Source organism: Saimiri boliviensis, chromosome 11, assembly GCF_048565385.1.
Source record: "Saimiri boliviensis isolate mSaiBol1 chromosome 11, mSaiBol1.pri, whole genome shotgun sequence".
NCBI classification, from domain to species: Eukaryota; Metazoa; Chordata; class Mammalia; order Primates; family Cebidae; genus Saimiri; species Saimiri boliviensis.
The window spans coordinates 37,986,627-38,010,879 of NC_133459.1; the positions used below are offsets into that span (position 1 = coordinate 37,986,627).

The window sequence follows — 24,253 nt, forward strand, 5'->3', positions numbered from 1 at the left end:
TGGTACGTACCTGTAGTCTCAATTACTCGGGAGACTGAGGTGAGAGGATCACCTAAGCCTGGGAAGTCAAGGCTATACTGAGCTGTGATCATGCCACTGCACTCTAGCCTGGGCAATGAAAGTGAGACCCTAACTCCCAGAAAACAACAACAACAACAAAAAAACTTTATGGCCAGGCACAGTGGTCCACACCTACCTGTAATCCCAACACTTTGGGAGGCTGACTCGAGATGATCTCTTGAGGCCAAGAGTTTGACACCAACCTGGGTAGCATAGTGAGACACCGTCTTGCCCCGACAACCCTTGTCTCTACAGAAAAAAAAATTAAATTAGGGTGGTCTGTACCTGTAGTCCCAGCTACTCAAGAAGGATCGCTTGAACTGGCTCACTGCAGAGGTTGAGGCTGAAGTGAGCCATGGTTGCGAACTTGTTTCAAATAAAAAAAGCTGGCAGGGCGTGGTGGCTGATGCCTGCAATCCCAGCACTTTGGGAGATGAAGGCTGGCAGATCACTTGAGGAGCAGTTCAAGACCAGCCTGGCCAACATGGCAAAACCTTGTCTCTACTAAAAATATAAAAATTAGCTGGATGGAGTCGCCCACACCTGTAATTCCAGTTTCTTGGGGAAGGGGCTGAGGCCTGATAATCTCTTGATCCTGGGAGGTAGAAGTTACAGTGAGCCAAGATCGTACCACCACACTCCAGTCCTGGATTTGATCAGCCTAGCTGTTTACTAGATGTGTGATTTGGGGGATATTAATTTGGGTGATGAAGTGATCCTGTCTCAAAAAAAAAAAAAAATGCTTAATTATCATATAATACAAGTCACCCATTTAAAGTATACAATTCAGTAACTCTTAATATGGGTTCAAGTGATTCTCCTGTCTCAGCCTCCTGAGTAGCCAAGATTGCAGGTCCCCATTACCATGCTTGGCTAATTTTTGTATTTTCAGTAGAGACAGGTTTTGCCATGTTGCCGAGATTGGTCTCAAACTCATGACCTCAAGTGGTCTGCCGGCTTTGGCTTCCCAAAGTGCTGGGATTATAGGCGTGCCCAGCTGTAACTGACTTCTTTTATTTAGCATAATGTTTTCAAGGTTCATTCACATTGTAGCAAAATCAGTCTTTTATTTCTTTTTATTTATTGGCAAATATCCCATTATATAGCTATATCATGATTTGTTTATCCATTTATCAATTGATGGACATTTGAGTTGCTTTCACTTTTTGGCTGTTATGGACAATGCTACAATGAACATTCATTTATAAGTTTTTGTCTGGACATATGTTTTTAGTTCTCTTCAGTTACATACCTAGGAGCAGAACTGCTGGGTCATGTGGTAACTTGTGTTTCACTTGTTGGTAACCATCACATTATTTTCAAAGGGACTACGTCATTTTACCTCCCCACCAACAGTGTATGAGGGTTCTAGTTTCTCTGCATTTTTGCTAATGCTTATTATCTGTCTTTTAAATAGACGTCCTAGAGGGTATGAACCACTGCGGTTTTGATTTATATTTACCCTATGGCTAATGATGTTGAGTATCTTTTAATGTGTTTATTATCCATTTATTTATCTTCTTTGGAGCCATTTACTAATTTTGACAATGATTTTCTGAGGGAGTGCAAACAGGCAAGGCCCTGACAAAAAGTATAATTATTTGTTAGAAAGAAGCATCCATATTGATGATTCTTGAACAGTCTTGCTTCAGTTGACTCCTTCTAAAATGTTTTCTTTTTTTGAGACAGGATCTTGCTCTGTTACCCAGGCTGGAGTGCAGAGGTGTGATAATAGCTCCCCACAGCCTCAGTCTCCTGGGCTCAAGCAGTCCTCCCCGCTTCAGCCTCCTGAGTAGCTGGGACTGTAGGCATGTACCACCACACCTGGCTAGTTTATAAAATTTTTTGTAGAGATGGAATCTTACTGTGTTGCTGCAACTGGTCTCAAACTCTCGGGCTCAAGTAATCTTCCTGTCTTGGCCTCCCAAAGTGCTGGAATAACATGCTTGAGCTACTGCTCCTGGCCTTCTGAAATTTTGATGATTAGTCCACTGGTCTTTATCCCAAGAGATTTGTGGAAAACTTCACAGGCAAACTAGTATGAACAGAAGAGATGAGGATTTTAGGATGTGATAGATCCGGATTTGATCAGCCTGGCAATTTAGTAAATATGTGATTTGGGACATATTAATTGAACCCTCCAAATCCTATCTCTGTGTCTGAAAAATTCCTGACACAGAAGCACCCAGTAAACAATAGCTAGTTCTTTACCCTTCTTTTGGTAGAGCTGTGTCTAGTATGCTTAAAAACACTGTTTTCTGTTGTTGACAATTTTCCAGAGAAGCAGGAAAAAAAAAGTCTTTGTATTTTCCTCCCCCATTACCTCTCTCTGTATCTATTCAATAGTTTTATTTATTTATTTGAATTCTTTTTTGACACAGAGTCTCACTCTGTTGCCCAGGCTGGAGTGCAGTGGCGCAGTCTTGGCTCATTGCAACTCCCCCCTCCTGGGTTCAAGCAATTCTCCTGTCTCAACCTCCCAAGTAGATGGAATTACAGGTGCTCGGCACCACACCCAGCTAATTTTTGTACGTCTGTATGTATGCATTTATTTATTTATTTAGAGGCAGAGTCTTGCACTATGCCTGGGCTGGAGTGCAGTGTTGCGATCTCAGCTCACTGTAACCTCCACCTCACAGGTTCAGGCAGTTCTCCTGCCTCAGCCTCCTGGGATTATAGGTGCCTGCCTCCACACCCAGCTGATTTTTTGTATTTTTAGTAGAGACAGAGTTTCACTATGTTGGCCCAGCTGGTCTGGAACTCCTGAGTTCGTGATCTGTCCATCTTCGCCTCCCAGAGTGCTGAGATTACAGGAGTGAGCCATTGTACCCGACCAGTTTTTTATTGAGATGGAGTCTTGCTCTGCTGAGATGAGCACCATCTCAGCTCACTGCAGCCTCCGCCCCTCCCGGGTTCAAGGGAATTCTCCTGCCTCACCCTCCCAAGTAGCTGAGATTATGGGGCGTGGCATCATGCCCAGTTAATTTGTTTGTTTTGTTTTGTTTTTCCTTTTTTTTTTTTTTTTTTCCCTTTTTTTGTTTGTTTTTTTGCGACACCATGATTGGGCCAATTTTTGTATTTTTAGTAGAGACAAGGTTTTGCCATGTTGGCCAGGCTGGTCTTGAGCTCCTGACCTCAGGTGGTCCGTCTGCCTCAGCTTCCCAAAGTGCTGGGATTACGGGTGTAAACGACCGTTCCCAGCCAGTAGTTTTATTTTTATAGTCATTTGGTTACTTTAGTCAGACAAAGATTGAGAGGCATAATAGGCTAGTTCTCATCTAAATTTCTTATAATATGTACAAGTTTTGCTGTCACAGGTGTAACACATAATCAGAATTTTGAGAAAAAGACATTAGGACATTTGTGTGAAATTAACTTTACATTTCAAGTTGCCTCCTTTGTCTTTTCAATACTCTATGGTGTTTAATATCCTTTTGATAACATGACCTCAGTTGGTCCTCAAGACCAACTGCTATTGATTGATTGATTGACGAGTCTTGCTCTGTTGCCCAGGCTGGAGTGAGTGCAGTGGTGTGATCTTGGCTCACTGCAACCCCTGCATGTGCAATTCTCCTGCCTCAGCCTCCCAAGTAGCTGGGACTACAGGTGTTTGCCACCATGCACAATTTTTTTTTTTTTTTTTTTTTTTTTTTTTGTATTTTTAGTAGAGACGGGGCTTTGCTGTGTTGGCCAGACTGATCTCAAACTCCCAACCTCAGGCGATCTGCTGGCCTCAGCCTCCCAAAGCGCTAGTATTAAACAGGCATGAGACACTGTGCCCAGCAACCACAGTTTATCTAAATATTAATTCAGGCTGGGAGTGGGGGTAGCTCATGCTAGTAATCCCAACACTTTGGGAGGCTGAGTGGGAGGATTACTTGAACCCAGGAGTTCGAGACAAGCCTGGGCAACATAGCAAGATTTAAGTATGCATGGGTTAAAGTGGGGGGGGGGACAACATGACAAGACTGTCTCAATCAGTCAGTCAATATTTATTTATTGAATGTCACCTCCTGATTTTTATTCCTTATGTTCAGAGTTTATCTATCAAAATAAATCCCTCATTTAACTTAGTTGTCCCTTCATTTCTTAATCCTTAATGTTAAGTATTTAATATTATCTGACTTTAAAAAAAAAAAAACCTACCATTAATTTATAATCTAATTTCCACTGCACCACTCTCTTGAGAATTAGTCTCATAAAAGCACTCTTTGTAGGAAAATTAAAACACTTTCTTAATCCTTACCCTCCTTGACTTCTGCTGTAGAAGTTGATACCTGCGATCATTCCTGTCTTGGTTACACTTTCTTGTATTTTTGCTTACCTCTTTCACTGTTACTGTTTTGTTTTGTCTTTTTCTTCTGTCCTTTGCTGATTGCTTTTCCATCTCCTGCCTTCTAATTTTGGCTATTCCCTAAGGCTCAGTCCTTAGCACTCTGCTCTTCTATTTTGCTCCTAATCCAGAAAGCTCGTTTCCCATGTCTTTAGCTAGCACCTCTTTGCATGTGACTTCTAAACAAGTTCTCAGCTGACCCAAATAGAATTCTAGTATTTCCAGTTGCTTCAAGAACATTTTCATTTGTAACTCCTTTGCTGCCATTTTAAATTCATCATATTTAAAATTGAATTTATCAAATCCGCTGCTCATTCAACCGTTATAACCATAACCTGCCTATTTCTGTTAATGGTGCACTACTGTTGATCCATGCTGCAAGCTTGAAACCTTGGATCTATTTGAAAGGAGGGTTGTTTTTTTATTTTTTGAGACAAAGTTTCGCCCTTGTTTCCCAGGCTGGAGTACAGTGACACAATCTTGGCTCACTGCAACCTCTGCCTCCTGGGTTTAAGTGATTCTTCTGCCTCAGCCTTCCGAGTAGAGTACAGGTGGTGGGATTACAGATGCCCACCACCGCACCCAGCTAATTTTTTGTATTTTTAGTAGAGATGGGGTTTCACCATGTTGGCCAGGCTCCTGACCTCATGATCTACCCACCTTGGCCTCCCAAAGTGCTGAGATTACAGGTGTGAGCCACCACATCTGGTTATTGCTATTATTAAAAATTAAATTATGTAAACATACAATTAAATAAATTATATTTAAAATAAATGTAATGAATACTCAAAGTTCTTCATTTCATATTTATTTTGCCGTGTGTTAGCATTGTCTGTGCTCTTGAAGTTAATTATGTCTATTGTGTCTCTGTGATGGACATACTATACATAATGGTGTGCTACTGCATATTTCTTCCTAACATTGCATTTAGTGATAATATATTAGTAGCTTGAAATTGGTTGTATTGGGAATATTTACATCCTGGAAATCAGCAAATTCTGCAAGTCTGAGTTAGATGTCTTGTTTTGTTCATTGTTTAGACTTAAGAAAGCGATGGAGAAAACGCTAATATTGCAGATTAAACTTAAAAGTGTGGCATATCTAGAGCCAGTACCTTATGAAAAATTGAAGAAATACTCTTCTTCTTTTTTTTTTTTTCTAAAGACGGGGTTTCACCATGTTAATCAGGCTGATCCTGAACTCCCAACCTCAGGTGATCTGCCCACCTTGGCCTCCAGTGCTTGGATTACAGGTGTGAGCCACCGCACCCAACCTTTTTTTTTTTCTTTCTTTCTTTCTTTTTTTTTTTTTTTTGAGATGGAGTTTTGCTCTTGTTACCCAGGCTGGAGTGCAATGGCGCGATCTCGGCTCACCGCAACCTCTGCCTTCTGGGTTCAGGCAATTCTCCTGCCTCAGCCTCCTGAGTAGCTGGGATTACAGGCACGCGCCACCATGCCCAGCTAATTTTTTGCACCTTTAGTAGAGACGGGGTTTCACCATGTTGACCAGGATGGTCTCGATCTATTGACCTCGTGATCCACCCGCCTCGGCCTCCCAAAGTGCTGGGATTACAGGCTTGAGCCACCGCGCCCGGCCTTTTTTTTCTTTTTTAAGACAGAATCTCACTCCGTCACCCAGGCTGGAGTGGAGTGCAGTGGCGCGATCTCAGCTCTATGCAACCTCTACCTCCCGGGTTTAAGCAGTTCTCTGCCTCAGCCTCCCTAGTAGCTGGGATTACAGGCTCATGCCACCATGCTCAGCTAATGTTTTGTGTTTTTAGTAGAGACAGGTTTCACCATCTTGACCAGGCTGGTCTTGAACTCCTGATGTCATGATCCACCTGCCTTGGACTCCCAAAGTGCTGGGATTACAGGTGTGATCCACCACACCTGGCAAAAAATGTTCTTTTAATTTTTGAAAGCTGTTTTTCAGTCCATGATGAACCATCTTCCCCAGCTGAATAATGTACCTGTCACCTACTTATTTCTTTACACACATACATACAAACACATATACCTTGCATATGCCCATCTCTATGCCTAGTCTTACATGGTTTTTCCATCTTACTTCTGCTAAAACATTTGCTAGTCCTCCAAGTTTCATTTCTTTGAGGAATTCTTTGCAGATGTTTCCATTCTTTATCTTGTTCGGTTTCCATTCTTATTCTACTTTGTTTCTTAATTTTTTTTTGAGACAGGGTTGAAAAAAAAACCCTCTCATTACAAAAGGATCTTGCTTTGTCACTAAGGCTGGAGTGCAGTGGTGCAGTGATAACTCACTGCAGCCTTGAGCCTTGAACTCCTGGGTGCAAGCAGTCCTCCTGCCTCACCCTCCCAAAACACTGGCTTTACAGCTGTGAGCCACTGCACTTGGCCTCCCCTTCTACTTTCAGAGCTATTCTGAATATTATAATTGGAAAGGACTTTAGTTTTTCACTCAAATGTAAAAATCCCCAAATCCTAGCCTCTACTTCAAAAATTACAGTAACTAAAATTCTGCTACTTCTAAAAGTAGCCCTTTCTAATGCTCTCTGGAAAATTATATATTAAATATCAGTTTTCCTTATAATTTCCACAAGTCTTCTCATTTGCATTGTGAGCATCACCTTTTTTTTTTTTTTTTAATTTTTATTTTAGGCAGGGTCTCATTCTATCACCTGTGCTGGAGTATAGTGGTGTTAGCATTGATTTCCTGGGCTCAAGTGATCCTCCCACCTTAGCCTCCCGAGCATCTGGGACCATAGGCATATACCACCATGCCTCGTATTTTTTTTTTTTTGGTAGAGATGGGGTGTTCCTAGGTTGCCCAGGCTGATCTCAAACTACTAGGCTTGTCTCAAACTCCTAGGCTCAAAGGGATCCTACTTTAGGGGGGTCTTGGCCTCCTAAAATACTGGGATTATAGGTGCAAGCCACTGCACCCAGTAGTGAATATCACTTGACGGAGTTGTCATCAGACTGGGACTGAATCAGAAATCTGACCACCACTTAACTTGTAGCTATATGACTATAACATCTCAGAGCCTCAGCTTCCTTGGTTTCTTTCATGGAACGGGGGTAATAAATAAACTTCTCAAGGTCGTTGTTTGGATTAAATAAATAAAATGAGATGATGGCTGATTACAAAGCATAGTAGTTAATGGCAAAAACTAAAATCAGACCAAACCGAGGCCGGTTTTTCTCCTTGGTGACCTTGGCAAGTTACTTAACGTCTTTGTGCCTTATTTCCTCATGTGTAAAATAGAAATAATAATAATAATAATACTTACCTTAGAGATGTGAGAGATAGATGAGATAATGTATTAAACATTTAGTACAATGATTGCTATTAACCACACTTTCTCCCAAAGTGAGATCTGTGTTTCCATAGTTTCAATTTTAAAATTCAAATTTTAATTTAATTCACATTTCCCACAAAGAAAATTATTCTCAAATTCAGTATTAGAAATATTTGGTAAGAGAAGGATTAAATTGGAAGTACACCCCAGGGAACACTGGGTACCTAGCATTTAGTTTCCTTTGCAGCACTCTGGAAGGCTTTTCTGACTCTGGCTGGACTCATCTACCCATTGGTAGCCATCCTATTACATTTTGGCCCATACTAACTTGATAATTAAGATTCCCCATCTTCTTGTCCAAACTTTCTAGGACATTGTTTCATGTTGGTTAGAGTGTGTAATAGATCTGGCATCAATTTAAAAGACACACACTTGGCCAGGTGCGGTGGCTCATACCTGTAATCCCAGCACTTTGGGAGGCTGAGGTGGGCGGATCACAAGGTTAGGAGTTCAAGCCGAGCCTGACCAACATGGTGAACGCCTGTCTCTACTAAAAATACAAAAAATTAGCTGGGCGTTGTGGCACATGCCTGTAATCCCAGCTACTCTGGAGGCTGAGGCAGGAGAATTGCTTGAACCTAGGAGGCAGAGGTTGTAGTGAGCCAAGATTGTGCCATTGCACTCCAGCCTGGGCAACAAAGCGAGACTTCATCTCAAAACAACAACAACAACAAAAACCCCACGTTTCTGGTAAAGTATTAACATTTCCTATGTATTTTACTCCAACATGAAACTTCCTGAATTTTATTTAATTAATTCTTCCACTTTTAAATGCTTTGTTTATCTAGAACCAGAGATTTTTATGTGTATAGTATAATAATTCAGTATCAAATAAAAATCTGTCTGTTTCACTCTCATTCACAGGTCCGCAAGCACATCAATGATCTTTATGAAGATCTGCGGGATGGCCATAACCTGATCTCTCTGTTGGAGGTCCTCTCGGGCATCAAATTGGTGAGCTTCTGCTAATGAATGGCCTCACAATTGTGGCCCTATAAATGACTTATTGGTCCATCTTGTTAAGTGCAAGGGCAGCAGCCATCACTGCTTGATCTGTTAGATGGGAGGAAGAAGTAGAAGGAATTGTTGGTGGACTTTATTTCTAACTCAGACTTATAATTTACAAATTATATAATTTAAATTGATGTATGTTCTCATTTCTTGATGAAATGAGGAATTAGTTGTATTCATTTATATCTGCATGTTTTTACAGTACTTTTCTTTATTTCTAGATACTAATATTCCAGTAACAGTCGATTCATATTTAAAGGTTTTTTTGAATTAGGTGTATTTTTCTTCCTAGAGTTCTACTGCTAGTCTGTATAGACTCCTCTCATTTTCCCATCTATTAAGAATTTTAAAAATTTTCTGTATTCAGTTAAAGATCTGAAGTTTACATTTAGAAGCCCAGGTGTTTGGAGTTATTTTTTCTAAATCATTTCACTTTCTCCCTTCCGTGATTCACTGAGTCTCACAGATTTGGAAAGGTGCCGAGGTTGTCCGACTGTAGCTTTGGATATAGAACATCTGGGCTCCTTGAATAATTAATATGCCTGCTTATTCCAAAATATTTTAACATTGATTATGGGAAACACCTACATATCTGAGGGCAAATCTTGTCTGAGCTTTTTGGCTTGCCAAATGATAGTTTTTCTACTTGCTTTGTTTGAGGGATGGAAATTACCCACTTTTGGACCTGTTGTTTTCTATATTTGAGCCTAATGGGAGCAGGTGATTCCATATGGTTCATATTCTTTGTCTCATGCCATAGACAACATAATTTTATTTAGAAAAGTCCAGGGTTGAATATTGGAAATACCTGTGGAGAAATAGAGAACTGAAGAGACATAAAGCTCAAGTAGTCTGTGAAGATCAGCCCACTCACTGCCTTTCTTAGTCATTGCTGTGTTTAAGTAACGGAACTTGGCACTGTTGATTTTGCTGCTGAAGTGATATTCAGCTCCTTCTAGAATAGGGCTTGGCTTCCCTGGGGTCCCTTGTTTTGGTTTCATATCTTTTTTTGCCTTGCAGTAGAATTAATTATATATTTTTTAATGGCCTAAAATTTGCAGAAGCTTTTATTAGCATAGCTGGCACATGTAATTTCTAGTTCTTGCTCTCTGGCTCACATTTATGAATCTAATAAGTAATCAGAATTTTTACTTGCATTGTGCTGGACTTTATTCACCACTCACAAAGTTATATTTTCGGTAATGTATCTGCTACATTTGATGAATTTGTAATGATTTTATATTGAAAAGTGATCTTTTTTTTTGTGGTATTGCTTACATAATAAGTTAAAAGGACTTCAGTATAATTTCTTTTCCTAACCCTTGAAAACCTTTAGGTGTTTGTGGAGATACTGATAGGATATCATCTCTTCACCAGAAACCATCCGGATATCTCTTTGACAGTTATTCTCACCATCTTTTTTTCCCATAGTTGACTTAGAAAAGCAAAGAGGGTAGGAGGCCATGGAGAACGGAAGATGTGTTTCAACATAAGAAATGTTAAATGTAACCATCTGCTCTGGTCTTGATTTAGTTTTGTACCTTTTTTGCAGGTGGGAGGGTATTTTCATATTTGTTTTTTCCTTTTTTTTAAGTGTTTGATTCATCTCTTTTCCATCTTTGTGTTGTGAATTTCTTGTTCCTCTGTTGTGTCTTTGCCTTGGTTGGTGGCTAAAGGAGCCAGCAGGGCTGAAGACCCTTCGTCTGGTGAGCATGCCCTCCTGGCGTCATACAAACAACGAGGAGCAGGAGGAGGAAGATGATGATGATGTAGTAGGTCCTCCTGGGGATGCCATCATCCCAGCTGGCACTGCTGGCACTGCAGGCCCATCAAAGAGTCTGAGGTTCTCAAGGTCTCCAAGTAGCTCGGTTACCATTTGCCACCTTCTCATTTCACCTGGGAATTTGGGTCCCAAAGATAGTAGTTAAAACGAATTGGGCCGGGCGCGGTGTCTCACACCTATAATCCAAGCACTTTGGAGTCCAAGGCAGGCGGATCACCTGAGGTCAGGAGTTCAAGACCAGCCTGACCAACATGGTAAAACCCCATCTTTAAAAAAAAAGAAAAAAAAAAAAAAAAAAAAACACTAATTGTGCCTTTTGTCACTGTTAGGTGATCTCAGATTGGGAATTGTTTTTCTTAGCTGAGAAGGGTTGGTACTAAAAGAATAACAGTTTTTGGAAGTGTCAAGTTGGCTTCTGACCTGGAGACCCATAGCTTTCTGGTGGCCTTGCTGTGTTTTCTGAGTCCAGATGGCAGAATTGTGGAAAATTTAGTTGACAGCATGACAGTTAATTAATTGTGCACAGCTCCACAGTCCAGACTAACTGGTACTCTCTTTCCACCTCTCTGGCCTCTAGGTTCTCATCATACACCTTGCCATTTGTTTTCAAAACAGCCTGTTGTTTGCAAACTCACTGCATGGAGATACTCTGAGATTTAACTTGCATGTTCCTAGGGTATTTAGTTTTGGTGGGGGTACCTATGAGTAAAGATCAGAGTATAAGAGGAGTATATTCTGCCTGCAGGCCCTAAATTATAGTTCAAAATCTTTTTCCAGAAACAAAGAGGGATTAGGCAATATCCTCATTCTCTGTCCTTTTTTTTTTTTTTTTTTTTTTTAATTGACAGTCTCACTCTGTCACCCAGGCTGGAGTGCAATGGTGTGATCTTGGGTCACTGCAGCCTCTGCCTCCCAGATTCAAGCACTTCTCCTGTCTCAGCCTCCCAAGTAGCTGGGATTAGCCCACCACCTTGCCCAGCTAATTTTTTATATATTTTATAGAGATGGGGTTTCACCATGTTAGCCAGACAGGTCTCGAACTCCTGATCTCAGGTGATCTACCACCCCCGGCCTTTCTGTTCTCTTAAAATCATTTTAGGCCGGGCGCGGTGGCTCATGCCTGTTATCCCAGCACTTTGGGGGCCGAGGCGGGTGGGTCGCAAGGTCAAGAGATCGAGACCATCCTGGTCAACATGCTGAAACCCCATCTCTACTAAGAATACAAAAAATTAGCTGGGTATGGTGGCCCGTGCCTGTAATCCCAGCTACTCAGGAGGCTGAGGCAGGAGAATTGCCTGAACCCAGGAGGCGGAGGTTGCGGTGAGCCGAGATCGTGCCATTGCACTCCAGCCTGGGTAACAAGAGCGAAACTCCGTCTCAAAAAAAAAAAAAAATCATTTTAAAAATCATTTGTCTCCCTTCTCATTGCCTCAGAATATTCCATTTTATAGACACGATCATCTTCTAAGCCATAGTCACACTTAGTTTAGCTAAAATGACTGAGAAAATGTTCTTGCTAAAAAGATTTTTCCTAAACCTTTGACTGAAAAAGTTATCCTGTGCCCAGAGAGGCCTTGACATCTCCGTATACAGATTCTCCTCTTCCAGAAGTGTTGCTTAGAAGTGTTGGAGGTGCCCAGAAGATGCTTCTATCCTTATCTCTCCATGTGTTATGCTACTTTTTGCCCATTTTAATTTGGAGCAATGTTTTTCTCTGTACAGACACCCACAACAGAGCTACCTTGTATTTTATCAGCTTTTAATTAGTGTCAATTTGAGACTCACAGAAGAAGTGGACATAATCTAGGTAGAGTAATATTTCAGTCCAAATTTTAGCAAAATAAAAGCATCATTAGAAAGCAAGCAGAATAAAATGTTCTAGGGCTAGATATCCCTTCCTGAAGATACTCACTAGACAAAGAGACTCCATTCACTTTCGGACTGGAAATAGTTGAGCCTTGGACAGGGTACCAGAGGCATTGGATAGAGATGGGCTTCTCTCCAGTGGGTTGTATGACATCTGGGATTGAGTGGCAGAAAATAATATTCTTTGGAGTAATTATGTTAACAGCCCTACACTATCAAAGTTTTGTTTGCTCTGGGTATTTCATGCTGGGATAAAGATTGCCTTTCCTTCAGTGACAGCTATGTTCCTGAGAAACTGGTTACTTTCTGATTTTTGCCTTTCTGATTGTTACATTTTGGATTTTCTCACTTGTTTCTTGAGCACATCTAACTTCTCACTTCTCCTTTCCTGTGGTTAAAAATCAGCTATCTTATTTTTTTTTTGAGACAGAGGCTTACTCCATCTCCCAGGCTAGGGTATAGCAGCGGGATCTGGGCTCACTGCAACCCCTACCTCCTGGATTTAAGTGATTCTTGTGCTTCAGCCTCCCAAATAGCTGGAATTACAGGCATGTGCCACCATGCCTGGCTAATTTTTATATTTTTGGTAGGGATGGGGTTTCACCATGTTGGCCAGACCTGTCTCGAACTCCTGGGCTCAAGCAATCCTCCTGCCTTCTCCTCCCAAAGTGTTGGGATTATAGGCATGAGCCACTGCACTTGGCCAAAAATCGGCTATCTTGAGCTCCTTTTGCCATATTTGTAATAAGGTTGGCTCCATCTATTACTGTGCAATATGTAACTTTCTACCCTTTCTCTACAATAGCATTTAACTGTGATTTTAGGAGCCATAAAGCCAAAGTCTGTTCCCATTAACCTCACATCCAGAATCAAGTTCTGCCACATGTGACTGCAGATGAACCTGAACAGAAGCTGTTGCATTGATTCAGCATTAGTGGTCAAACAGTATTCTGTGTTTTCGAGATGCATAGTGGTACACGAGGCATTCTGGGGACCTGAGACCCTGGTTGAAATACATATAGGCCTGATCTTAAGGGGTGCTTTATGTAATGCTCTCATGCCTAGCTTCTACTGTGAGGAATTCTTGTGTGGTCCGTTAGTCCTTCAAATAAAAGAGAAAGGATCTGTATGGTTACATTGTTAGCCAGAATTAACATCCCTTTTTTGGTTTGTTTGCAGCCTCGGGAAAAAGGCAGGATGCGTTTTCATAGGCTGCAGAATGTGCAGATTGCCCTGGACTTCCTAAAGCAGCGACAGGTAAGACCATTCCGTGCTTTCCCCCGTTCTTCAGGCATTGTTGGCCTTGGGGCCCTGTTTAGAGATGTTTTTCATGCCCCCAGTAAGCTCTCAGTAAATGCTAAATCTGATTGACCCAGTTCTGAGTCTTAACTTGCTAGTGAGCAATTGTATTCTGATTGGAGAAATCATTCAGTACTCCTTACACAGAACTTGTCACCTCCTTGTGCAGAGAAGAACACAATGATAAAGATGGAATCTTGTGGACCCACCCTAGGTGGGGGTCAAAATGAAGATAAAAAATAAACTAGAAAAGAGATGGAAAAGAAGTGTAGCATCCAGGAAGAGAGAGGACCAAATTGTTATATCACTGTGAAAATGAGATAAGGGGGTTTGTTTGGATTGTTTGTTGATTGCCACATCAGGTCTGAGAAAAAGATCTAAGTTGTTAAGCATTGATAACTTAAGCGAACAGTTTAATACAGGAGAAAGATATTTAGAATATACTAGACCTTAGATAAAAGAAGGGAGAAAGAAGTTTTTCCCTCCCTTGATGAAGAAGGCAACAACCCATTTTTAGACATAGGAAGAGGAGCCAGTGAATAGAGTAAGATTGAAAATGAGCATGAGGAGGAGTACTAATAGTCATAGAATGTTTGAGAAGATACCTTAATGTTATACTAGTCCAGTTTCTTATTATAGATAAAGAAACTGAGAGCTGCCCCAAATCACAAGTCAGAGCAAAGCTGGGACTTTACCTCAGGCCTTCTGACATGTGGCTAGTGTGCCTTCCACTATCCATGCTGCTTCTTAACTGACAGAACCAAAGCGAGGGATTGATGGATGAGAACCAGAGCACAACTGGTATGGCCGTCTTTGAAAAGGAAAAGAAAAATGCCTCTTCTTCTGAGAGACAAGGAGAATGACAGAGGGAGGGAATGAAGTTGTAGAAATGGTTTGTGGTGGAAAGATGGATGAGGGAGTCAGAGTTCATCTGCTTAGAGTGAGCCATATGGAAAATATTTGGGATAGCTAGGGTTGCCAAGCAACAACAGGGTCAACATGACGTTAAATGGTATGCATATTTTTGGTGTCAGTTCATTTTTGTCACTCTTATCAGTAATTCTCATTAACTTAGAAAATTCTGTTTCTGTTTACTCTCGTAACAATTTACTTCTGTTAAACATTTCTTACTTTCTTGTTATTTCTCTGTTTGCTCCAATGCATTGTAGGTTCTGTGAGAGCAGGGAATAAGATCTTAACATTTTACCTTCACCTGTCGTAATGAATGGTCCTCAGTTGGTACTTAATAAATATTTGCTGAAATAAATTGATAAGTGAAAAGTGGTAGGAGAAGTGGAGGTTGCTGAAGGGTTTAGGATACTGGGAGAAAGCAGCATTAAAATTACCTGTGACTGGAACTAGAGGAAACTGGGGTGGAGGGCGTTACTGGGCAAGGTTCTTTTTTGAGACGGAGTTTCGCTCTTGTTACCCAGGCTGGAGTGCAATGGCGCGATCTCGGCTCACCGCAACCTCCGCCTCCTGGGCTCAGGCAATTCTCCTGCCTCAGCCTCCTAAGTAGCTGGGATTACAGGCACGTGCCACCATGCCCAGCTAATTTTTTGTATTTTTAGTAGAGACGGGGTTTCAGCATGTTGACCAGGATGGTCTCGATCTTTGGACCTCGTGATCCACCCGCCTCGGCCTCCCAAAGTGCTGGTATTACAGGCTTGAGCCACCGCGCCCGGCCTCCTGGGCAAGGTTTATGAGAAGAATTGATTGGCTGGAAGTCTAAAGCAGGACAAAAAGTGGCTTTGGTTGCTCTGATAGAATGAAAATGTGGACAGGTAAGAACAGTGAATTTGGCCAGGCATGGTGTGGCTCATGCCTGTAATCCCAGCATTTTGGGAGTCTGAGATGGGTGGATCACAAGGTTAGGAGATTGAGACCATTCTGGCCAACATGGTAAAACCCTGTCTCTACTAAAAATAAAATAAAATAAAATAAATAAATAAATAAATAAATAAGCTGGATGTGGTGGTGCACACCTGTAAAAAAAAAATTAGATGGGTGTGGGCTGCTGAGGCAGAATTGAATTGCTTGAACTCAGGAGGTGGCAATTGCAGTGAGTCAAGCAAAACTTCTCAAAAAAAAAGAGCAGTCGATTCAGAGAAGGGCAGGGAGATTACTAGAGCAGTTCTTGGTAATGGTAAAGTAGGGCAAAATGAAAGTCATCAGATTCAGAAGGCAGGCAATTTGTGCAGATAGGGGAATATTTGGGACATCAATAAAAATGCTAAATTGTCAGGAAAGGTGGTGGGTGATGAGGCAGGAAAAGAGATAGGAGCTAGGTACTGAGGTCATTGAGAAAAAGGTTAGCAGAGGTTGGAAGGTGGTTTGACCAAGGGAGGTAGACTTCACAATGAAAAGGGAAAGCTGACAGAGGTAGGACTGAGGAATGTGGACTTGGCTGGTACTGGTAACCCACCAACTGTCAACTGTTAGTGATTAGAAAAATGGAATTATCGGCCAGGCATGGTGGTTCACGCCTGTAATTCAGGCACTTTGGAGGCCAAGGTGGGCGGATCACCTAAGGTCGGGAGTTCAAGACCAGCCTGACCAACATGGTGAAACCTTGTCTTAAAAAAAAAAAAAAAAACCCGAAAAGAAAAGAAAAATGGAATTATTGGGTAGGGGGCATGTTCTCCCACTCCTAACCATATAGAAGAGAGGAGACCAAGATACTGAAAAGGAAAAAAACTTGCCCAGGTGAATGTCTGTGTAAGGGAGAAATGAGGCTTCCATATGAGAAGGTCACTAGGGTCCTTTAGAGACACAAGTTTCAGTTCAATGGAAGAGATAAAGAGAGGACAGCTGAAGGGTACTATGTCATAGGACTCTGAGGGTATGATAAAGGATGGTTTGCCCAGAAACTCCCAGTTTTAAAGTTCTACATCCTAGGAAATGCCTCAGTTCCCAGCACACAGGGGCAGTAAGTCAGCCTAGGGTGAGGGTGTGTCAGGGCACATTGTATTGTTGGGATGAGATTTTTGGAGTAAAGCCAGAGGCATGGCAGGTGTGTATATCTGTGACAAAGGATGGGATAATGGAGGTGAGAGCAGGCCAAAGACTGGTAAGGGAAGAGAGGCATCTCTCTTCTTTCTCTCTCAGAACCAAAAAAAAAAAAAAAAGAAAGAAAAAAGAAAGAGAAACCTTGGCCCTGATGGCCATAAAAAAGTGAGGAGAGAGAGAGAGAGAGACAGAAAATAAAAGAAAGAGAAATCTTGGCCCTGATGGCGATAAAAAAGCGACTCACAATATCTTGTGCTTGTGAGGTTGCTTTGCTGATGAGAATGTAAAATGGCATAGCAACACTGTTGATTTCTTATAAAGCAAACATATACCATATATAGTATGTTTTTTTGCATTATCTATGCCATATAACCCAGCAATCCTACTCCTAGGAATGTACCCTAAAGAAATTACTATGCTTACATAAAAACCTGCACATGAATATAGGAACTTTATTCATAATTGCCAAAAAATAGAAATATTCCACATATCCTTCAGTGGATGAATGGGTGAACAAAGAGTAGCATCTCTGTAATGGAATACTACTTAGTGATCAAAAGGAGCAAACTATTGATACATGCAACAGCTTGGATGGCAGTCTCAAGGGTATTATGCTGAGTGAAATAAAAAGGCAGTTTCAAAATGTTGCATGCTGCATGATCCCATTTATCCAACACTCTGGAAAAAGGAAAACAAGGGATCAGGATCCGATCAGTAGTTGTCGGGAATTAGGGGTGAGGGTAGGGTTTGACTACAAGGAGGGGGCCAGCACAAGGGACCTTTTTGGGGTGATGAAACTGTTTTGTGGTGGTATTTGCATGAAACTATGCATGTGTTAAAACTCACTGTACACCAAAAAAGAAATCAGTTCAACTGAAAATCAAAAATGAAATTATGTAAAAATTTAATCAAAACAAAAAGTCCTAGAGCTCTGAGCCTTGCTTTTGTTTCTTTTACAGGTGAAACTAGTGAATATTCGCAATGATGACATCACAGATGGCAACCCCAAGTTGACCCTGGGTCTGATCTGGACCATTATTTTGCATTTCCAGGTAGGGTCAATGAAGTATGGGATTCCTGTTGCTTGTTTTGGACATGGCCTAGAAAGTTGCACTGCCTTTCACAGACATCACTGCGTCGTCTTCTCTGTATTTGGCAGTGAACAAAGGTGGATGGGAGTTGGAAAGGAAATTAAGATTGGTCTGGAGACAAGCTATTGTTTTGTAAACCCAGAACTTCCTAATTCTTTGCTTAATGAAATGGAGGGATTTTTTTACCCATTTGTGGTTTGGCCCTGGCCTCAGCAGTCTGGTTATTAGCGGTCTCTTTGCTCAGCTGAATCAAAATGAGGCTCTTGAAGGACTCAGATTATGAGGGTTGAGAAAAGCTATTGGTGTTGCTTTATAAGGGTGGAGTGAAGGTTCATAATCCTTCTCTAATGTAGACTTTTCCTCATCTCTAATAACCTTTAAAGAAGCCTCGTTAATTAGAACACTTTAGTTTCTGGGTTTGTATATGCGCTGGCAAGCACAACTTTGTAGCAGCCGTCACACCAAGAGCAACCTGAAGAATGTTCACATGGTCACGTGGCCTTCCTCCTAAGAAGGCAAATCCTTTTTAGATCTGAATTGCTATTGGAAAAATACAGCCCTATTTTTATAAAAAGACTGTTCTCTTACATCCCTTTTAGCTCAACAAAACAAAGCTATTTCTCAGACAGCTCTCTTGATACCCGTTGCTGCACACAAGGCTGATGGATTAGTCGGTGTCCCCAAACTTTTTACACAGGGGGCCCGTTCACTGTCCCTCAGACCATCGGAGGGCCTCCACATACTGTGCTCCTCTCACTGACCACCAATGAAAGAGGTGCCCCTTCCTGAAGTGCGACGGGGGGCCAGATAAATGGCCTAAGGGGGCCGCATGTGTGGGCCATAGTTTGGGGACGCCTGGATTAGAAGGAGCACTCCCTCAGCAAGTGGGAATAGAAGGCAAAGTGCTGACTCCAGGGATGAGGCGAAGGAAACATCCTAGCTGGGGAGTTGGTGCTACCTGCTGGTTAAAGATAGAACAACAGATCTCCCCAGATTCCTGAGAGAAAAACCTGAGTGCTCAGGCTTGTTTCTTGAGGCTCTAGTTTGGAACCAAGTTACCAGCCTCGGTAGGGCTAGGATTGTATGGTGGTTAACATGTATTTTTGTGGAGCCACAGGGTATTCTCAGGCAAGTTCAGGCCATAGAGATAACCAGGAACATGAACTTGGCAGGTGTGCCCTGGCAGGATGGGAAACTTTGTTGAGCTTTCATGGAGGACTACAGTTATCCTTTTGGAACTCTTATGAACAAAGGAGCTTTTAGAGAAATGTGTTTGTTTTTTGGCCGCAAACCTGCCCTCACTGTGAGTGCCCAATGTTAGTCTCATAGGTGTGAGGTAAGGAGAATTTATTAACTATTTCTATTTACTCCAACTCCAACTAAATTCCTTCCCTCCCTCCCTCCCTCCTTCCCTCCCTCCCTTCCTTCCTTCCTTCCTGCCTCACTCCCTCCCTCCCCTTTTTTTCTCTCTCTCTCTCTTTCTCTCTTTCTTGTTGGAGTTTCACTCTTGTTGCCCAGGCTGCAGTGCAATAGTGTAGTCTTGGCTTACTGCAACCTCTGCCTCCTGGGTTCAAGTGATTTTTCTGCCTCAGCCTTCCAAGCAGCTGGGATTACAGACACCCACCACCATGCCTGGCTGATTTATGTGTTTTTAGTAGAGACGGGGTTTCCCCATGTTGGCCAGGCTGGTCTCAAACTCCTGATCTCAAGTGATCCACCCACCTCGGCCTCCCAAAGTGCTGGGATTACATGCATGAGCCACCGCACCAGGTCATAACAAGTGTTGAAAGAGAAAAAAAAATACTTTTTTTTTTTTTTTTGAGATGGAATTTCACTTTTGTTTCTCAGGCTGGAGTGCAATGGCATGATCTCAGCTTACCCCAAACTCTGCCTCCCAGGTTCAAGCGATTCTCCTGCCTCAGCCTCCCAAGTAGCTGGGATTATAGGCATGCGCCACCACACCTGGCTAATTTTGCATTTCTAGTAGAGACGGGGTTTCTCCATGTTGATCAGGATCTTGAACTCCCGACCTCAGGTGATCTGCCCACTTCAGCCTCCCAAAGTGCTAGGATTACAGGTGTGAGCCTCTGTGCCCGGCCAGAAGAAAAAAAAAAGCAAAACATTTTCTTGCAGCATTTAAAAATTTTATTTCTTTCTGTTTACTAGTTTTTAAAATAATTAGTTGGTTCCCTAAGATTCTCCAAAGGTAACCAATGATAGTTTCTTTGTTCACCGTTATTTTTTTTAAGTATCACTGTGACTCATGAATTTTTAAACAAACAATGTTGTTCCAATCAAAGACAGTTCTTCTTCTTCTTCTTATGGATTTTTAAACAGACTTAATATTGTTCCAATCAAATATAGTTGTTGTAGTTGTTGTTGTTGTTGTTCTTCTTCTTTTTCTTTCTTTCTTTCTTCTTCTTCTTCTTCTTCTTCTTCTTCCTTCTTTCTTCTTTCTTCTTCCTTTCTTTCTTCTTCCTTTCTTTCTTCTTTTTTTTTTTTAAATAGAGACGAGGTTTCGCCTTGTTAGCTAGGATGGTCTTGATCTCCTGACCTCGTGATTCACCCGCCTCAGCCTCCCAAAGTGCTAGGATTACAGGCATGAGCCACTGCGCCTAGCCATTATTCTGCTTAATAAAATCAAATAACTCCATCTTTGGCTGTAAAGAGGCTTTCAAGTTAGCTCTGAGTTCTTTGGCATGACCGTAGGGGTCTTTAATAATTTCCTTTATTTCTTGTGTGATGAGGTGTTCCAGACTCTTTTTTAATATTTTCTGTCCCAGGCCTGAAATTCTTAATTTCTCCAAGGAACTGGTTCTTTATTTATTGACCATAGTCTGAATGCTCCTAGGTTGCCCATTATTTCTAGGCTTTTTCTATGGATAGAGCTAGGCAGTACTTGTATTATTTCTTAAAACAAACAAAAAAACATGAATTCGTACTGATATTTCTAATTCAAATTTAGGATTACAGAGTTTCATTTAACTTCTTTGACTTTCTAATTGTATCTCTTTTTTCTTATATTGAAAATCTTGATCTTAACAGTAATGTGGTTACTTTTTTCCTATACACACATAGATCTATAAAATCATATATATTAATTGTAATATATATGAATCCAAGTAACAATCTAAATGTTATTAGCAATATTACTTTGAAGTTTATTATTTCATTGCAGTTCTTTTTGTCCTTGTGTATATTTTCTAAGGATGTGCAAATAATTGTATTTTATTTTATTTTATTATTTTGAAAAAGCAGACAGAGTCTCACTGTGTTGTCCAGGCTGATCTTGAACTCCTGGGCTCAAGCCATTCTCCTGCCTCAGTCTCCTAAAGTTCTGGTGTTATAGGCATGAGCCACTGGGCCCAGCCACAAATTACTATATTTTAAAGTCATTTGAAATAATTTCTCTCTGTTGTTGTTAAGCCACAAATTCAATACGCAATTAAGGTTCATTTGTTTCTATTTCCATTCAGTTGTAAGGGGTTGCTTTTTCCCTTTCGATTTGATCTTACATTATTTAGATCATTTACATTGTTCCAGAAGGAAATTTTAAAAAGTTAAATACGAGGTGTGTTCAGAGAAGTCTAGCTTCTATCTCTGCTCCCTCCATTCTGTATCTTTCCTTTCTCTGTAGTTAGCTAAATAATTTTTTTTTTTTTTGGAGACTGAGTCTCACTGTTGCCCAGGCTGGAGTGCAGTGGCATGATCCCGGCTCGCTGCATCCTCCGCCTCCCGGGTTCAAGTGATTCTCCCGCCTCAGCCTCCTGAGTAGCTGGGACTACAGAAACTCACCACCATGCCCACCTAATTTTGCATATTTAGTAGAGACGGGGTTTCACCATGTTAGCCAGTCCGATTTCGAACTCCTGACCTCTGGTGATCCACCCACCTCCCAAAGTGCTGGGATTACAGGCATGAGCCACCACACCCGGCCAGCTAAATGTTTTTGCTTATTTTAGAAAAATGCATTGATTAAAAAAAAAAAAAAAAAAACAAAAAACGAAAAACAACAACAACTTTACTGAGGTGTAATTTACATACCATCAAATTGACTTATTTCGTTGTGTAATTTAATGATTTTTATGAGTTGTACAGTCACCGTAATCTAGTTTGGGGATATTTTCATCATCCAAGTAAGATCCCTCTTGTTCATTTACGGTTATTGCCTATTTTCATCACCAGCCTCAGGCAACCACTAATTTATTTTCTATCTTTATAGATTTGCCTATTCTGGACATTTCATATAAATGGAATCCTATGACAGATGGTCTTTTGTATTTGGCTTTTTTCACTTAGTAATATTTTTTGGTTCATCTGTGTTGTGGCATGTATTAGTACTTCATTCTTTTTTTTGCTGAATATTCTGTTGTGTGGGTATGTCATGTATTTTGTTTAAATATTAAGCCAGTTGATAGACATTTGAGTGGTTTTCACTTTTTCACTATTATAAATAAAGTTGACCTGAATATTTGCATACCAGTCTTTGTGTGGGTTTATGTTTTCATTTCTCTTGTGTGTATACCTAGGAAGGGGATTGCTGAGTTGTATAGTAAGCATGTTTAACTTTTAAAGAAACTGCCAAGCTGTCTTCCAAAATGGCTGTACTGTTTTACATTCCTACTGGCAATGTATATGGTTTCCTGTGTCCTTACATCCTCACCAGTATTTTATTGTCTGTTTTAGATTATAGCTATCACAGTGAGTGTGAAATTGTTACCTCTTTGTGGTTTTAGTTTGCAGGAAAATGTATTATTCAGTTGAATTCCACAAACATTTTACTGGGAATCAGCTATGAGCAAGGTCTTAGGTAGAGTATCTCGTGTATGCAAGATACACAGTTGGATGCAGTGACTCACACCTGTTATCCCAGCACTTCTGGAGGCCCAGGCAGGAGGATCACTTGAGGTCAGTAGTTCAAGACCAGCCTGGCCAAAGTGGTGAAACCCCATCTCTACTAAAAATACAAAAATTAGCCAAGTGTGGTGGCGTATGCCTGTAGTCCCAGCTACTTGGGAGGCTGCAAATCATGAGAATCACTTGAACCCAGGAGGTGGAGGCTACATGCAGTGAGCCGATACTGCACCACTGCACTCCAGCGTGGGCTACACAAGACTCCATCTCAAAAAAAAAAAAAAGAGTCTGCTACAGAAGATACAAAATTGAACTAGATACAAACTATCTAGTTGGACTCTTATTATTTAGGGGAGTAAGAACAGACATACCATAAAATAACTTGACAGAGGTATACAGAATGAGAGAGGTATGAGTTAGGATAATAGAACACAGTATGAACTCAACAATGGGTAGCAGTTACTGGTAACAACTTGCTACCATTATTAATTGACTTTACACCTTTCAGGGCTTTTGATAGAGCCTACTGTTCTTTTTCCTGTTACTAATTTTACAGAAAGGTAGTAATAGCAGGTTTGGCCTAGTCTGTCTTCTGCATGCATATTGGCTACCTGCTTTTGCCTGTAATTTCAACATAGCCAAATGCCTATTTATTTGTTTTCTTGTAGATGGGAGCACTGCTCTTAGACTGTTTTCCAAGTTTTAACTATTAATTCCTTTTCTTTGCCATTTCAAGGGCTTGGTGTTTGCCTATATTAGCCACGTGTTTAGGTGTGTGGGGAACGGTTCTCTGCTTCTAAAGCTTTTAAGTGACTGATGAAGGATTATGTAGCATGCCCCTCCCCACCCTACCTTGTCTTGCATTAGATTTAGCCTGGTATGTCTCTTGCTAGTTATCTGTCATTGTGGTTTTCTAGTCTTTTGTTACTGAGCATCTATTAGCTGTTCTAACCAAGAACACATGCTATATAAAGCCAAGTAGAAATGCAGAGTAGAGGCTGGGCATGGTGGCTCATGCCTGTAATCCCAGCACTTTGGGAGACTGAGGCAGGCGGATCTCAAGGTCAAGAGATAAGACCATCCTGGCCAACATGGTGAAACCCTGTCTCTACTAAAATACAAAAATTAGCTGGGCGTGGTGGTGTGTGCCTGTAGTCCCAGCTACTTGGGAGCTGAGGCAGAAGAATTGCTTGAACCCGGGAGGTGGAGGTTGCAGTGAATCGAGATCATGCCAGTGTACTCTAGCCTGGCACCTGGTGACAAAGCGAGACTGTCTCAAAAAAAAAAAAAAAAGAAAAAAAGAAAAGAAAAAAGGAAAAAATGCAGAGTAGAACTGTTACATGTTAGGGAATCAGCAAAATTGTTATTATGGTCAGTCTCTGCTATTGGTGTTAATGAAGCAGAATGATTATGTACATGTAGACACAGGTGATAGTTTTCACCTCAAGGAAGTATTCAGTTGAAGGAGAGGGGAGAGGCTGGTTCCAGTTAAAAGTTTGCAACTACTGATGAGGCTAGTAATATTGATAACTTCTTGGAAAAGTTTATGGTTTCTAAAATGCTTTAACACATATATTTTTTTAAATGTGCTAAATGGCAGGGGTTCTTTT

General features: G+C 41.1%; 1 protein-coding gene across 9 annotated transcripts in view; it reads left to right on the forward strand.

The window, feature by feature from the left end:
- The window catches only part of LOC101042315 (microtubule actin crosslinking factor 1), a 393,287-nt gene that overhangs the window by 137,775 nt on the left and 231,259 nt on the right, over positions 1-24,253 (forward strand). For 7 of the 9 annotated variants that reach the window (XM_074380572.1, XM_074380574.1, XM_074380570.1 and 4 more), the window contains exons 3-6: positions 8,595-8,684; positions 10,418-10,513; positions 13,570-13,647; positions 17,658-17,750. In XM_074380572.1, the coding sequence (XP_074236673.1) occupies positions 8,595-8,684; positions 10,418-10,513; positions 13,570-13,647; positions 17,658-17,750 (357 nt within the window). The remainder of the gene's footprint in view (positions 1-8,594; positions 8,685-10,417; positions 10,514-13,569; positions 13,648-17,657; positions 17,751-24,253) is intronic. The other 2 variants (XM_074380581.1, XM_074380582.1) reach the window with 1 other exon arrangement.